Here is a 14,859-nt window from a genome sequence, read left to right on the forward strand (position 1 = left end):
AAACCAGGTCAAAGCATGTTGGGTAAACTACTAGTAGTCGATATTTCAACAGAGCTTCGAGAACAACCTGGGTCCACCCAACATATCAAAAAGCTCTCTTTGATTGATCAAGCAGCATGCACGCACCACTGAGAGCCAAAATGGGGATTCCAACTGAGCCATTATCTGAGAGCATTGTGCCAAACGTGAGATACCAACCCAGCATGTTCTTTTTGCCGGAGGGGGGATGGGATTGCTAGACACCCTTGAGGCTGTTTTTCCTCACGGCCTGAACGTCCACCTTCTTCAGTGTGTCGGCCAAGTTGACCTTCCCGCCGTCGGTGATCATGGGCGGGCCCTGGTATCCTCTGCGCGCGCCCAGGAACCACCAGGCGGCGACGAAGATGGTGAAGCCACCCCAGATCAGGCACGCGTAGTTCATGGTCTGCGCGCTCGTCGGGAGGTAGTAGGGAAAGCAGTAGATGACGAACCAGACCATCATGTACGCGCACGCGATGAAGTTGAAGACGAAGCCTAGCGCCCCTTTGAGGTGGAAGGGGCCGTAGACTTCGATGTTACGCCGCTTGGTCAGGAGGTGGGGCAGGATCGCGGCGATGTAGGCTGTGGTGCGATATTAGTATCGAAACGTGGAGATTATGAGAATGAAGATGCATTCGGGTGGGACAGCCGTCCTCCATCACCCTAACGGGGAAATTGGGGAGGGAGACTTACAGGAGCTCGACAGCAGGACGAAAGACCCGACAAAGGCATTGAAGGCGGTGGTGCTGCCCACGTAGATGGCTCCGAGGATTGTGACCAAGATGGCCGAGACGATGGTCGCGTTGAACGGCATGCCGAGTCTCTGCGACACCTTGCCCAAGACCTTGGGGAAGGGCGTGGCCCCGTCGCGTGACAGAGCCCACAGTGTCCGCCCACACGTAATGTAGAGGCCGCACACGCAGATACCGATGCAGATGAGGACGAGCGTCAGGAGGCCGATGGCGCCGTTGGCCGACCCGGTGGCTTGACGGTAGATCTCGGCGATCGGATAGGGGGAGCTGAACAGCGCGTCGTAGTCGTTGATGGCGTACAGGATCGCAATCAGGTAGGCAAATCCGGTGATGAAGCCGATGCTCATCTGGCACGCGATCGCGATGGGCACGTTCCGCTGAGGGTAGGGGATTTCCTCCGCAAGATGACTAGCACAGACGTCAGTTCCTCAGTCACACAATCTCCCTCCAAGGCGGCTACTGACCTTGTGGTGTCTGGCGTGCCCACGCTGAACGCGCCGTTGAGCATGCCTGCCACGAAGACGAACTAGAATTCCCCCCGAGTCAGTATTTGAAGCGGCGAATGAGTGTCCATTGCTATTCTGCAGCCGGCCACACTCACCCCATTGGGATACCCGATGTCGGCAGTCCATTCGGTCCAAACAAACGACGAAGACGCATGGCCCGGTCGGCCGTCCCGGCCTGGCATAACGGTCCTGGGAATTTCAGTATCTACTGCCCTTTGGCGGAATATTTTCGGATAAGACGGGACTTACACCACGATAATGGTAATTAGGAAGCCGGCGAGAATGAAGAAGATACCCGCTTTGTTCAGATGCGGCATGGCCGAGTTGAAGAGGCACACGATGGGGCAGGCGATCCAGGTGACAATGATATAGGTGACAAACACGTGCCACGGCTGAGACACGAAGTCTGGGTGCTTCAGGGCATACCTGCTGCTGGTTAGGACGTGCAACAACGCTGCGAGCCGAGCCTTCTCACATTTGAACGACTGTATTAGACTGTGCGCCACACGAGTTAGCAGATGCCGTCACCACTCCTGCCTCCCAGCTTGATCTCGACTCACAAAGATAGATGTCATCGACGCGGCACCCAGGATCCACGCCAGACAATTCCACCATCCGGCAAAGAATCCCACGACGCGGCCCCATCGTTTTCCTGGAGTGACCGAAGCCCAGTGATAGACGCCGGCGGAAGATGGAATCGCAGATGCAAGTTCGGCTATGCATGCCGCCACGATCCAGTAGAAGACGGAAACGACGAGGAATTCGTAGAGCACGCCTAGATGATGCGTTAGCCATAGCTTGCATCCTCCCAGGGAGAGGTACACGCACCAGGTGGACCGCCGTTGAAGATGGCCACCAGAATCGATCCTCCGATAGCTGGCCAGACATTGCCAACAACGAGCCCGACACCAGCAAGAGACACGAGACTGAAGTTTCGTGACAACTCTTGGGCATGGCCGGAGGCGTTGATGAGGTTTCCTGGCTCCGAGGCCTCTGACTCTGTCGCGACCTTCTCTGGGATTTCGTTCTTGTCGGCCATCTTGGATACCAGCACCAGACACAGGGCAATGAAAGATTCACCAAGCAGACAAGAACAGCAGCAAAGAAATTGATGACAGGGAAAGGAAGTGATGAAGAAAACAAGTCAGACTTGGCTCCACCATGGAAGACGTCCAGAAGAACCACCAATCCACCAATGGAAGCGAATTGGCGACGTCTGTTGTGGTTCTGGTGGCACCTCCGCAATGCTCTTCGAGCACTTGTACCTTACATCGCGTAATAGAATGATGGTCGCGCCACCGATGGCTGGTGTTGGCTATTATAATTGGGTGATGGTGGAGGTTTGGAACGAGTAGGTAGTCTCAGTGAGCTGGTTGGACGGTAAAGTCCCCGCTGGACCCGCCAAGCCCGTGGAGCAGCTGCTCCCACCGGAATGGCCACATGGGCGGCGGAGACTTGCCAAGACATCCGGTGGGTTTTTTCCGCCCTAGCTCGCTCAGAATTTTCTTTGCAACTTCCCAGCACCACCGGCCTTTCCTCCCTTGAGCAATCCATGTGTCAACGGACCCATGAGTCTATGACCTTGGCTATCGGAGTGTTACCGATCTGATCAACTGCACCGGGCCCTCAATCAGGGTACTGAGGAACCATTATCCGTTGATATATGGTCCTCCCGGCCTGGTTCACGTACAGGGGGCCACCGAATCTCCCTAACTGGTGCTGTTATGGTCGTCTCCGTCTCCGTCTATTGGACTATCGCGAGATCCGGTACCTGAAATGTCGCAAGCTAGTGTACATGATACCATGTGGCCGGTGGCGAAGAAAGGACCCATGAGAAAACACTTCCTCAAAGCTCCATCGAACTAGTTCGTGCGTTCGTCCATGCAGCAACCAACCAGACCAACAACGCCATGCTGTTTCATGCTTCCAAGCTGCAAAGCTTCAAGGCTCTCGGCAGTGTCCATTCCGAGATGCCAGAGCGGTGGGCTTCTCCTTGGCCACAGGTGCATCTCCAGCATCAAATGCGAGGAAACGAGAAGTGAACGCACGATTTCGTTGGCCACCCCCTTTTCCCGTTTCCCACCGTTGTTCCTGGATTCCGCCCACCGAATTTCAACATCGCTCCACCAACTGTCTGAGCTAGAGGGCCAGACTGCAACGTCCCTTTGGGGGACTGGTATTGCAGGGTCGACTTGGCACTAGGGAATCAAAAGCCTCTCCGAGACGTTACGTTATTCAAACATGATAACTGGTGATAGGGTCCACGAAGCTCCTCCGCGCATGGAAATCTTCTTCCTGTTACTTTGTCCCCATTTTTCAAGGTCGTCGTTCGTCTCTCGACGTTGATTGCTGTGCGCAGTTGCAGTTCTCTGGAAGACAGCAATCATGTCGCAGTCAACGAATCCCAATCCTGGGTTCGTCCCAGAGTCATGGAGTTTATATGGCGTGGGCGCATTCTTCGTCGTGCTGCGACTGTCCGTAACGGTGGCCTGCAAATCACCGTGCGATGAGAATAATCTCTCTGACGTGCTTCGAACAGGATCGGCAAGATCAAACGGGTGGGCATCAGGCACCTGGAAATCGACGACGCCCTTATCGCCTTCGGATTCGTGGCCTACACCATCCTCGTGGTGGCTTTTAACCAAATGCTGGAAGGCCCGGGGTCCAATCTGATGACGCCGCAGGAGGAAGCTGCACTTACACCCGAGATCAAAGCAGGGCGCATTCGCGGGAGCAAATGGGTCTTTGTGTCTGAGCATGCGGAACTCCTCACCATTTGGAGCATGAAGGCCGGTGAGTCGAAAGGCTGTTTCCCTGTGACAAAAGGCGGCTATCGTCATGGGCCCCGTTTAAGCCGCAGCGAGACTAACATGAGATATCCAGCCATGTTGGTCCTGTATGCGAAGTTGATTGACAAGACTCGACAGCGCCGATTCCTCTGGGCGGTCTCAACATGGGTGTGCTGCGCTTTCGTGGGAGATGAACTGGCCCTTTTTACCATCTGCCGACCCCTTTCGCAGTATTGGGCTGTTCCGCCGCAGAATTGTGAGTAATTCGGACAGTCTATTCGCCTTAGGACCCCTTGCGCTGACACAATTCACAAAAAGCCCAATGTTCGACCTATCAATACTATCAAATCGTCAACGCCGTCTTCAACATCTCAACTGACGTCCTCATCATGCTCATGGGTATCCCTCCGGTATTGTCGGCGCGCCTCTCCCTCCAGCAAAAGTTTATCCTCGGCATCATCTTCGGAATGGGTGGTTTCGTGATCGTCGCCGCCATCCTGCGGGCGATCTACTGCCTCGTCCCGTCGTTGATCTCCTACGTTTACATGAACTGGTATTTCCGCGAGGCGTCCGTGTCCATCTACGTGACAACGCTGCCGGGGATCTGGGTGTTCCTGAAGGAGATGTTCCCCATCATCCAGCGTCTGACAAGCCGGCCCGCCACGAGACCGACCAACTCCCGCACCGTCGAGAACCAGAAACAGCCCCCCTACTGGACGGAGCCCGCCAGACACAACCGCAGCCACTTCGACGCCAAGGACCTGGACTACGACCTGGACACATACCCGATCAGCAAGTCCATGGTCACTTCGGCGGAGAGTGACCTCGGAGGCCACGGTGGCGGTACCCGCAGCGAGAGTACACAGGGCGATGGCGATTCGACGAACTCCACGCGATATGATGCCGGCTTGCATGAGATCAGGTGCGACAAGTCATTTACTGTCGAGAGCATCCCCAGGGCGCATCCTTGAGCGAGGCAGGGAGTGTTGGAGAAGGGGTGGCAGTTTCTTGTAACAAGAAAGACCCTCGGTCGGTGTTATTCAGCTCTCTTGTATGCATCTGCCACATATCCACCAATCTTGAACCATGCTATGAGCATTTTTTATCGCTTACGGGATAAGCGCCGTGTACGATGTTAAACGTGTCGAAGCGAGCGATGAAAGTCACGAGTTTTGACCGTGACAGTCTGTCAGTCTAGGGACGAAGTCCCCGTTTGTGCTAGGAATGAAAGATGTGAGACAAAAGTCACCTGTTTTGATGGGCAGACTGAGAGAGAGCTCCCGAGACTGCGAACGATGCAATGGTCTCATGTGGTTATGTCAAACCATTGAATTTGGCTTGCCCGGAATCCATACCGCGTGTCCTTCGAGGCTGGAAATAGTTTCCGTCAATCTGGTCTCCCTGAAACTGTTCATGGTGCTGCCGGCAGCTTGGAAAAACCAAAATGGTCCTTTTGTTTCTGAAGGACGATGTAGGAAATGTGGCAGCCTGATTGATGAGGAGAGCCACTTCCGTCAGCGTGCAGGGAACGAAGAACAATAATATTAATATGCTGCACTGAATGGGGCAGCGTCCCGGCTCACGGCCGGGCTAGTGAGGCTGAGGCTGTGCCGGCCTTTTTAAGGCTGCCTGGCCTCGAACTCGGTTGTTGGTGTTCAAGCCCCTCCGTCCTCTTCCTCGTCAATCGAGTCTTCATCCTCTTTGTTTGAGATAAGATACAGGGCTATTGGACACTTTGTCTTTCAACGCCGACTTACAGTGCAATGGTGTCCTTTCCCATTTTGCAGTAATGTATACAAGACGTACTTCCTGGTGGGACGCCCGCACAGTCCTTTCCTGTTGACGTCTATTGCGGGCGATCGGAGTCAATTTATATTGGATAGTAAATGAATCTTTATCTCGGTCTATAAGTATACAATAACATCTCCAGCTATGTTTCGGTTCGCAAGCGCCATCCCCTCTCTTCGAGGAGCGACCAATGCTCCGGTCGAGAGCCAGGCGAACTCTCCAGGAGAAGCAGAGGACCAGGTCGCCCCGTTAAGCGCCATATCTTCTAGCAGCAATAGCGAGACAACGCCCACTCAGAATATTCCTTCCTGGGCGAGGGAACTGAACAATGCACGAGCCAACAGGCACAGTCGAGCCTCGTCGATTGTGTCCACCCAGTCCAAGTTCACCACGACTACTCTGCAAGAAGATGCTCGCAGCATCGACATCAACGTCGCCGGCCAGTATTTTCGGATCAGTCGGGATGGCTCGCGAATTACAGCGGATGCTCCGCCGCCGTATACTGGGCCGGACGATACTCTACACTTCCACGGGGATCGAACAAGCGACGTCGTGAGCTTGGACAGTCGCCTTGAAGTGGATAGTCAAGATATCGACGAAGACGATCTGGAGGACGGCGCAGTCACTCCGAGGTCAACATTCACAGCCATCGATCATGATGCTACCGTGCGAGCCAACATACTCGACCCGACAGAGCTTGAATTGCCGTCACCATTGGCACATGATCAGCTGTACCGTCGCTCATCTTCGGCCACGGTCATCACCAGCGAACGGACGACTGGTTCTGCCAGCGGGCTTAACCGAAGTCGCTACAGTGAAGATGACTCGGAGATTCCCCCTGGTCCAAGGCCAGACCATCGCGGAAGGAGAGTGGCCTCAGAAGATCTCACGTTTGACAGGGTGGATGAGATATCACAATCGTTGCCATTAAGGAGGTTGCACCAAGGACGCCTACCCCGACTTATCACGTCGAGAGGCATGTCGCGAGCCAGCCATCGACACCAACACCATCGGCAGCGATTCAACGCATCGCGAGGACGAGGACGTTCACTCCAAATCCAATCTGCTGGCGCAATTCTAGATGACTTACGCATCGACCATGAACCACGATCTCCTGACTACATAGGGAGACACGCAAGGGGCAGGTTCCCAGTCCCCACCAATTCGGCGACGACCCAGGATACCAGTGCTCTCAGAAATGGCGAATCATTAGCCAGAGCAGCAAACCCTCTCGACATGAGCGAGACGCCAGAGGAAAGCAATACACCTCTACCTATGGACGACGAGAACGACATCTCTCTCCATTACGCGCGAATGATGCGGAAACTGGACTCCACGCACCGCAAAGCGCTCCTCTTCAAAGACAGGCAGATTGCAGAGCTTCGCGAGAAACTAAATGAAAAGGACATTGTGCTCAGACAGCAACTGCGGGCCAAAGACTTTATCATCGACGACCTCAAGAAACGGCTGAGTAACCTGGAGGAGAACGTTGAGGTCATGCTAGAAAAGGCCCGACATCAAGTGGAAGATCTGTGGGAGTCGCGGTGGAAAGACCGTGACTTCCACCTGCGGGAGCGTATGAGACGGATAGAGGAGGAGGCCCAGAAGACGGTCGACCACGTGAGGGCTTCTCAAGGTCAGCCGGAACGAGAGCCGAAGAGTACGAGTAACGAGTAGGATGGCTTCTGCGATACACCGCGCCACCAGAGATGGCAAAAGACTTGACGATTGAAAGGAGCGGGACGGGGGAGGACAAGGCTCCTTTCCGCCGGTTATGTGGGCGAGCGATGGCCTGTGACAACGGGTTGCTGCAGGTAATGAGGCGAGCATGGTCCTGATATACGAATTGAGAGATGTGCAAATACAATCTGCTGTAATAATGGTGTTTCCGATGTTCGCCGAATGCACAGTTTCGGGCGGGAGGCTGGAAGCGTGCGAAGTCTCTACAGCCCGTGGCGCACTGGTGACCCCGCCTGCTCTTGTTAGGCGTTGGTTGGCTGCATTTGGAATGTAGTGGAGGCTCACTAGGCCCTGTTAAAAGCCTGGAGCGAAAGCAGAGCCTACTTAAAAAAAATAAAGACTGCTGCCTACTAGCCTACAAGCTAGGGCTGGCGGGCGTTTCGCCCCTCCCCCCGGGGGATGCGGACGGGCATTGGGGGATCGCGCTTTTAGGCATGGCGGCTACCAACCAGAGTTAGGCATCATCGCCAAAAACAAGCATCGCGGTGTCGGTGACTTCATTCCATCCCCAGCCAGATCTTCTCGTAGCTTCTCACCCCACGCAGGTTTCTCAACACTTGCAATACAACAAAACCCGCTTTGGTGCCAAAGCGCCCTCAACAACAGTCTGGCCTTTGTCCGCCTCCCACGTTTTCTTCCCGGTGACTTTCAGTGTCAATTGTGCAATGGCTCTTCTTCGTTAAACTTGTTCTCTTATCTGCTCCCTTCATCTGGACATCCTTCATTTTGGCGTTACTTCACGCCGCGTCCTCGGATCCCCAACCCGCCTGCGTTTCTGTGCATGGTCCGGCTCACCTCTCCCTCGTTGGACGAACGCCGTCGTTGAATCTATTCAGCCAACCCTGCCGTACCTCCCGTCGTCTCCCGCGAAGACTCACCCGGACCGCTGAAAACGATGCCGTCTCAGCCAGGATCGTCCAAGGAGGCTCTGTCCAAGACCACCCAACGGGGGCGAGGCAAGAAGAAGGGCAACAAGCTGCAAAAACCATGGCTCTATGATCTTGTCTTATGGGCTCTCTCCATCTTGATTGACCTCTTCTTCCGGGAGGTACATCCCAGAGGAGCCTGGAAGGTCCCCAAGACTGGTCCGGTCATTCTTGTGGCTGCACCTCACGCCAATCAGGTAGGCACAAGAACAATTGATCTCGCTAGGGATAATACTCACACGCATAGTTTGTCGATTCCCTGATTCTCATGAGAATCCTCAAGCACGAGGCCAAGAGAAGGATTTCATATCTGATCGCGGAGAAGTCGACGACACGCAAGTTCATTGGGACTCTGTCAACAGCGATCGGGGCGATTCCCGTGGGCCGAGCCCTGGACAAAGTCAAGCCGGCCAAGGGCAAAATATTCCTCCCAGACCAAGATAACGACCCTACCCTGATTGAAGGCGTCGGCACCGACTTCACGAATGGCGATTTCGAGGTAGGTGGATTGATCGTCCTCCCCAAAGTGAGAGGCCAGACCCCCAGCACAGAGATCGCGGAGATTATCTCTCCTACCCAAATCCGCCTCAAGAAACCCTTCAAGTCGCCAGAGGCGTTGGAGTCGTTGACCGGTAATGGCCCCGTTGGCGGCGATACGAACGAACAACAGATTGAATCCCGAGGCTGCTCATTCAAGGTCGCTCCGTATGTGGATCAAACCAAGGTCTACAACGCAGTCTTTGACGAGCTCGACGCTGGTGGCTGTATTGGTATCTTCCCGGAAGGTGGCAGCCATGATCGACCAGATCTTCTCCCCCTAAAAGCAGGCGTGGCCATCATGGCCTTAGGAGCTGAAGCCCGACACCCCGGTTGTGGTGTCAAGATTATTCCCATTGGCATGAACTATTTCCATGCGCACAAATTCCGGTCGAGGGCGGTCATCGAATTTGGTCACCCCATTGAGGTTCATCCTGACCAAGTTGAAGCATATAAGGCGGGCGACCGAAGAAACGCGGTGGGCTCGCTACTCGAAACCGTCTTTCAGGGCTTGGTTGCTGTGACACAATCAAGTCCTGACTACGACACCCTGATGCTGGTGCAAGCGGCTCGCCGATTATACAATCCGTTGGGAAAGAAACTGCCTCTACCGCTGGTGGTGGAGTTGAACCGACGTCTCGTCAAAGGGTATACGACGTACAAGGATGACCCCCGCGTTGTCGAACTCAAGAAAGATGTGCTCGAGTACAATCGTCAATTACGGGCACTTGGAGTTCGCGACCACCAGGTGGAATGGGGCAACCCTGCTAAATATCCCTGGTGGCGCATTCTCGGGACGCTGATCTATCGGCTGGGAGAGCTCTTCTTCCTGGGCATCGGCACTCTTCCCGGGCTCGCCATGTTTTGGCCTGTGTTTGTTACCACCAAAGTCATCTCCTACAAAAAGTCCAAGGAAGCTCTTGCAGCGTCGACAGTGAAACTGCAGGGTCGAGATGTCATCACCACTTGGAAACTGCTCGTGGCTATGGCGTTTGCTCCCGCACTCTACGCCTACTACACAGCCATAGTATCCCTATGGCTCGTTTACAACCGACGAGACGGATACTATACCCACAAGGTCCCCTGGTGGATGGTGGCCCGCACCTACGTGCCTGATTTTGTTCCGGTCTGGCTTTTTGCCATTCTCTTCCTGATTTTGTGTATCCTCATCACGTTTGCTGCTCTGAGGATCGGAGAAATAGGGATGGATGTGGTCAAGTCGTTACCGCCACTATTTGTGGCACTCAACCCACGCTCCTCCAGCCGCTTTGCGAAGCTCCAACAGCGCCGCCACGCCTTGTCTGTCAAGGTGACAAAGGTGATCAATGAATTGGGACCCGAAGTCTTCCCTGACTTTGACGCTGCACGAATTGTGCCGGATGGGTATAGAGAAGGAGCGTACCAATCCAAATACAAGAAGATGCCAGAGGAGCCCAGGATCGACTCAACCGAGCCCACCACGCCGACTTCTGGGACCTTTGATGAGCGGACCCCTGAGTCCCCCGGGTCGAGATCGATGTTGCCATTCGGGTTCCTGCCCTCGAACGAAGCTTTCCACAACATTGGGGGGTTTGGCTTCTTTGCGTCGCGTCCTGCGACACCTAAGAGTCGCAGCAGGAGCAGTTCGGCAGGTGGGGCACTTACCTCGTCCACCGGCTTGAAGTTCACCACGCTGGACCATGATGAAGTCAGCAAACGAATCCGTGGGGCCATGCGGGAACGAGGACGGAAGCGGGAGAGCGAAGGAGCAGAAACGGGAACGGAAAGCAGTTGGGACATGGCTGATGATGAACGAATAACGCCCACGACCGAGGACGAGGAGCCTAAGAAGGATCGGTAATGATGCGAGTGATGGACGCCACCACGACGATCATGAGGGAAATGACAGGCATATAAGCACGAACACGAAGCCGCCAGAAGGACGGGGAATTTCTGTCGTCCTGGTCTTTTACAAGTTGCATTGGGCTATTACTTCGATACCCTTTTGGTAGATGCATACGAAATGACTTGGCGTTAAGCGGCACAGCTACACCTTAGAGCACTCAATAAGGGTCTCGAAAGACCCCAAAGTCACCATAATTAATTGGAAACAAGATTTGAGTGCTGAAGCGAGACGATCGACGTGGGGGAATCCAAGTTAATAAACAAGAACCAGAATATGGGGGACGCCACTGGACGCCTGTGCCCTTGTTTGCATCATTTCCCGTTGTCAGTTGGTGCGCCACCCGTGGAGCCAAAACACATGCGATCGCCCGTCGCAAACCTGCATCAAAGCACCAAGCACCTCATCGACACCGCCAGGCAAACATCCCACCTCCGTCTTTTCTCTTCCTGTATTTTGTTGTTTGTTGCACATGGCCAGTTGCTAGCTTCGCATACGTGGGCCATGCTGCCGCCGTCCTGGCCGAATCAACATTCCCTTTGAGTCACCCAATCCTATAACCTCTGCCTTGCGCCATTCGACATTCACCCGATACATGCCACGCCGAGTCCAGGCCTTGCACGACGATACTTCGATTGCTGGTTGCTCCTCCTAAATAGCGGAAGTTCTGGACGAGTCGCTGCCTCTTTGGCCTGCTACTACTGTACAACCTGACAATTGCCTCTCGATACCCGGCATACGCCTCTCAGCCCGACCACGGGCAACCCCTCTATATATATCCATCCTACCAACCCGAAACACCTCAGACCACGCCACCCCTCCTTTTCTTCCTTCCCTGCAATGGCTCCCTTCCGTCTAGACGAGGGCTTCTCGGAAGATGCGTCGAGTCAAGATGAACACGGGCGCATGTCTACAGCCACGGCTGCCCGCTTTCAAGAATGGGTCATGGCACAGAATGAACAGGCACGTGCCGAGATTGCATATGAAGTCTTACGAACACTACGCACTTCCAACATCGCGGCTGTAGTTGAGAGGCTAACGCCGCTCCTCCATATCGACCCGTTGGAGAAACTGCCTCCAGAGATCACCTCACAAATATTTTCCTACCTCGACGCGGAGACCCTGTTGATTGCTTCCCTGGCGTCAAAGACATGGAGATCACGAATCATGGATACGATGCTGTGGCAGGACTTGTACAAGAAAGAAGGATGGGGCCTCAACACAAAGGAGATCAGGCAATTTGAAAGCGCCCTCATGCGACATGAGTTCAAAAAGGCAAGAGCGCAGCTGTCGGGCCAGCCCCAACTCAAGAAACGGGCAACATCTGACTGGTTGGAGTCGAGAGGACGAAAAGTTTCTGCAGATGTCTCTCAATGGCGAGAGCAGCATGGAGTAATTGAGGCCGACACCGATATGCAATCCGAATCGACTGATGACCAGGAAATGCAAGACGCTCCCACCAGCATCCACAACTCTCCACAACGGCCAAACAAGAGACAAAGCGCAGATTCGGGCGACGAGATGGACTATTCGTCGGATACGATTCTCAGAGATGACGCTCATTCGAGTAGTAGAAGCATCCGCTACCTCGACCCGCCGATCAAAACACGACTTATAACCTATGATGGCAATGGGGAGGAAAAACTGAACTGGGTTCATCTTTACAAGCAACGGCAGAAGCTCGAACAGAACTGGACCAAAGCGAGGTATACTACCTTCCAACTCCCTCATCCCTCATATCCCCGAGAAGCACATACCGAGTGTGTCTACACCGTCCAATTCTATGGGAAGTGGTTGGTGAGCGGCAGTCGGGACAAGACGTTGCGAGTCTGGGATCTTGAGACTCGTCGGTTAAGGGGAAAGCCCTTAACCGGCCACACTCAGTCAGTTTTGTGCCTTCAATTCGACCCGACCGAGAAAGAAGATGTCATTATTTCCGGCAGCAGCGACGCCAGCGTCATTATCTGGCGATTCTCGACAGGCCAGAAGATCAGTGAGATCCTCTCTGCACACGAGGAGTCTGTTCTGAACCTGAGGTTCGACCATCGGTATCTAGTCACCTGTTCGAAAGATCGACGTATTAAAATCTGGAACCGAAAGGCCTTGACCGTTACAGATAAAGACTATCCTGAGATCGGAGGCGAATGTCAAGCACGAGTACCATCATACATCATCAACACCGCGGACATGGAGCCATCTCTTCTAGAAGCCCGCCTCGCCAACGGCTCGATCCGGGCCCTGAAACCATTCACGTTGCTGATGACCCTTGAAGGACACAGTGCCGCCGTCAACGCCATTCAGATCCACGGCGATATCGTTGTGTCGGCCTCGGGCGACAGGCTTATCAAGGTCTGGAACGCCAAGACTGGACGACTGCTCCGAACGCTGCAGGGACATCAAAAGGGAATCGCTTGCGTCCAGTTTGACAGCAAACGGATCGTCAGTGGGAGTAGTGACAACACCGTGCGAATCTATGACCCTTTTACCAGCGGCGAGGTGGCTGAACTAAAAGGGCACACTAACCTTGTGCGGACCGTGCAAGCCGGATTTGGTGATCTCCCAGGAAGTGACGAGGATGACCCGGCCCAAGCAAGGGCGGCTGAGAAGAAATATCTCGAAGATCTTGAGCAAGGCAATGTTGTCGAGGAGAGAGGACACCGCCGGCGCGATAGGGGGGGCAATGGGACGACGTCTGTACTCACACTGGGTTCTCGATTACCACCCGGTGGAGGCGGCAGCAAATGGGGCCGGATCGTCTCCGGCTCGTACGACGAGACCATCATTATATGGCGCAAAAATGCTTCTGGAGACTGGGTTATTGGACAGGTGTTACGGCAAGAGTCATCGTCCCAGAACCAAGACAATCACTCTCGATCACGGCACAACGCTGCCGCTGGTCACGCTGTTGCGCAGCACCATCCGCTGCCAGTGATGCATCCTCCTCCAAACTTGGCTTCGCCCACGACGGCGCATCCTCCTCCACCACCACTCCAACTTGTACCTCCTGCCACCACTGGTCCTGCGGGCACAGCCCTTCCCGCTGTTACATCAGCATCGCACATTGTCCAGCAAGCAATGGGGGCATCAATCGCCACTCTCGGCACTGGTCTTTCCAACGTGATGAGCATCGGGAGAGTGCTCAATGGGGTAGCTGGCCCTGGAGCTCCGCGGAACAGCCTGAATCTCACCCGTAGCTTCAGCTCCAGCTCCACGGTCAACGGGAACAACGCACAAACCCTAGCAGGGGCCACTGCGGCGCATACCCAAGCAGCTGTTTCTCAATTCGTGCAGAATGCAATCATCCAAGCCCGGTCACAGCAAGCGCAAGCGCAGAGTCAGCAACCATCAAATGCCAACGCTGCACCGTCAACGGCTGGTCAACACAATGCTCAGCAACAGCAACAGCAACAGCAACAAAATCTCCTTCCGCATCATCCGGCTCCCGTTCAACCTCAACCAGGAACGTCTCCGGCAGCCGCCGCAGCGCAACAGCAATTGGCTCAACAACAGGCCCAGGCCCAGGCCCAGGCTCAGGCTCCAGCCAACAACCAACCGATAGCTGGCAATGCAGAGGCCAATGCCACGAATGGGACCAACCAAAATGCCGTGTCTCGAGTGTTCAAATTGCAGTTCGACGCCCGTCAAATTGTGTGCTGTTCGCAAGACAGCCGGATCGTCGGGTGGGACTTTGCCAACGACGATCCCGAGATCATTGAGGCATGTCGATTCTTCGTCGGGCCGTAAGCGACGCGAGGATTGTGAAGGATAGAGATGAACAGCTTACCGAATGCTTTCGCTAGGGGACCTTTCCGCGTCGAGGGACGAGCATGTCGCTGATGACACTCCGCCACCAGGAAGAAAAGGACTATAATATAAGGAGAACCTGCTGCAGCTAAACTCCCCACTGTCCAATCTGATCCG

The 14,859-nt window shown here is 54.5% G+C and overlaps 5 protein-coding genes across 5 annotated transcripts; 4 read left to right on the forward strand and 1 right to left on the reverse strand.

The window, feature by feature from the left end:
* Positions 1-235: 235 nt before the first annotated feature.
* AYL99_09954 (hypothetical protein) lies at positions 236-2,315 on the reverse strand (the record flags this gene model as incomplete). Its single annotated transcript, XM_018841460.1, has 8 exons — positions 236-600; positions 712-1,178; positions 1,235-1,296; positions 1,372-1,465; positions 1,526-1,702; positions 1,752-1,771; positions 1,837-2,051; positions 2,105-2,315. 8 exons carry the CDS (start codon positions 2,313-2,315, stop codon positions 236-238), a joined length of 1,611 nt encoding a protein of 536 aa, XP_018689169.1.
* A 1,346-nt stretch (positions 2,316-3,661) lies between these two features.
* AYL99_09955 (hypothetical protein) lies at positions 3,662-5,036 on the forward strand (the record flags this gene model as incomplete). Its single annotated transcript, XM_018841461.1, has 4 exons — positions 3,662-3,750; positions 3,816-4,069; positions 4,160-4,321; positions 4,384-5,036. 4 exons carry the CDS (start codon positions 3,662-3,664, stop codon positions 5,034-5,036), a joined length of 1,158 nt encoding a protein of 385 aa, XP_018689170.1.
* Positions 5,037-5,997: 961 nt separating this feature from the next.
* AYL99_09956 (hypothetical protein) lies at positions 5,998-7,530 on the forward strand (the record flags this gene model as incomplete). The annotated part of the gene is made up of 1 exon (XM_018841462.1): positions 5,998-7,530. One exon carries the CDS (start codon positions 5,998-6,000, stop codon positions 7,528-7,530), a length of 1,533 nt encoding a protein of 510 aa, XP_018689171.1.
* Positions 7,531-8,488: 958 nt separating this feature from the next.
* Positions 8,489-10,896, forward strand: AYL99_09957 (hypothetical protein; the record flags this gene model as incomplete). Its single annotated transcript, XM_018841463.1, has 2 exons — positions 8,489-8,716; positions 8,767-10,896. The coding sequence occupies 2 exons, from the start codon at positions 8,489-8,491 to the stop codon at positions 10,894-10,896; spliced, it is 2,358 nt and encodes a 785-aa protein (XP_018689172.1).
* An 882-nt stretch (positions 10,897-11,778) lies between these two features.
* AYL99_09958 (hypothetical protein) lies at positions 11,779-14,682 on the forward strand (the record flags this gene model as incomplete). Its single annotated transcript, XM_018841464.1, has 1 exon — positions 11,779-14,682. The coding sequence occupies one exon, from the start codon at positions 11,779-11,781 to the stop codon at positions 14,680-14,682; it is 2,904 nt and encodes a 967-aa protein (XP_018689173.1).
* Positions 14,683-14,859: the final 177 nt, after the last annotated feature.

This window comes from Fonsecaea erecta, assembly GCF_001651985.1.
Source record: "Fonsecaea erecta strain CBS 125763 chromosome Unknown Scaff10, whole genome shotgun sequence".
Lineage (NCBI taxonomy): Eukaryota > Fungi > Ascomycota > Eurotiomycetes > Chaetothyriales > Herpotrichiellaceae > Fonsecaea > Fonsecaea erecta.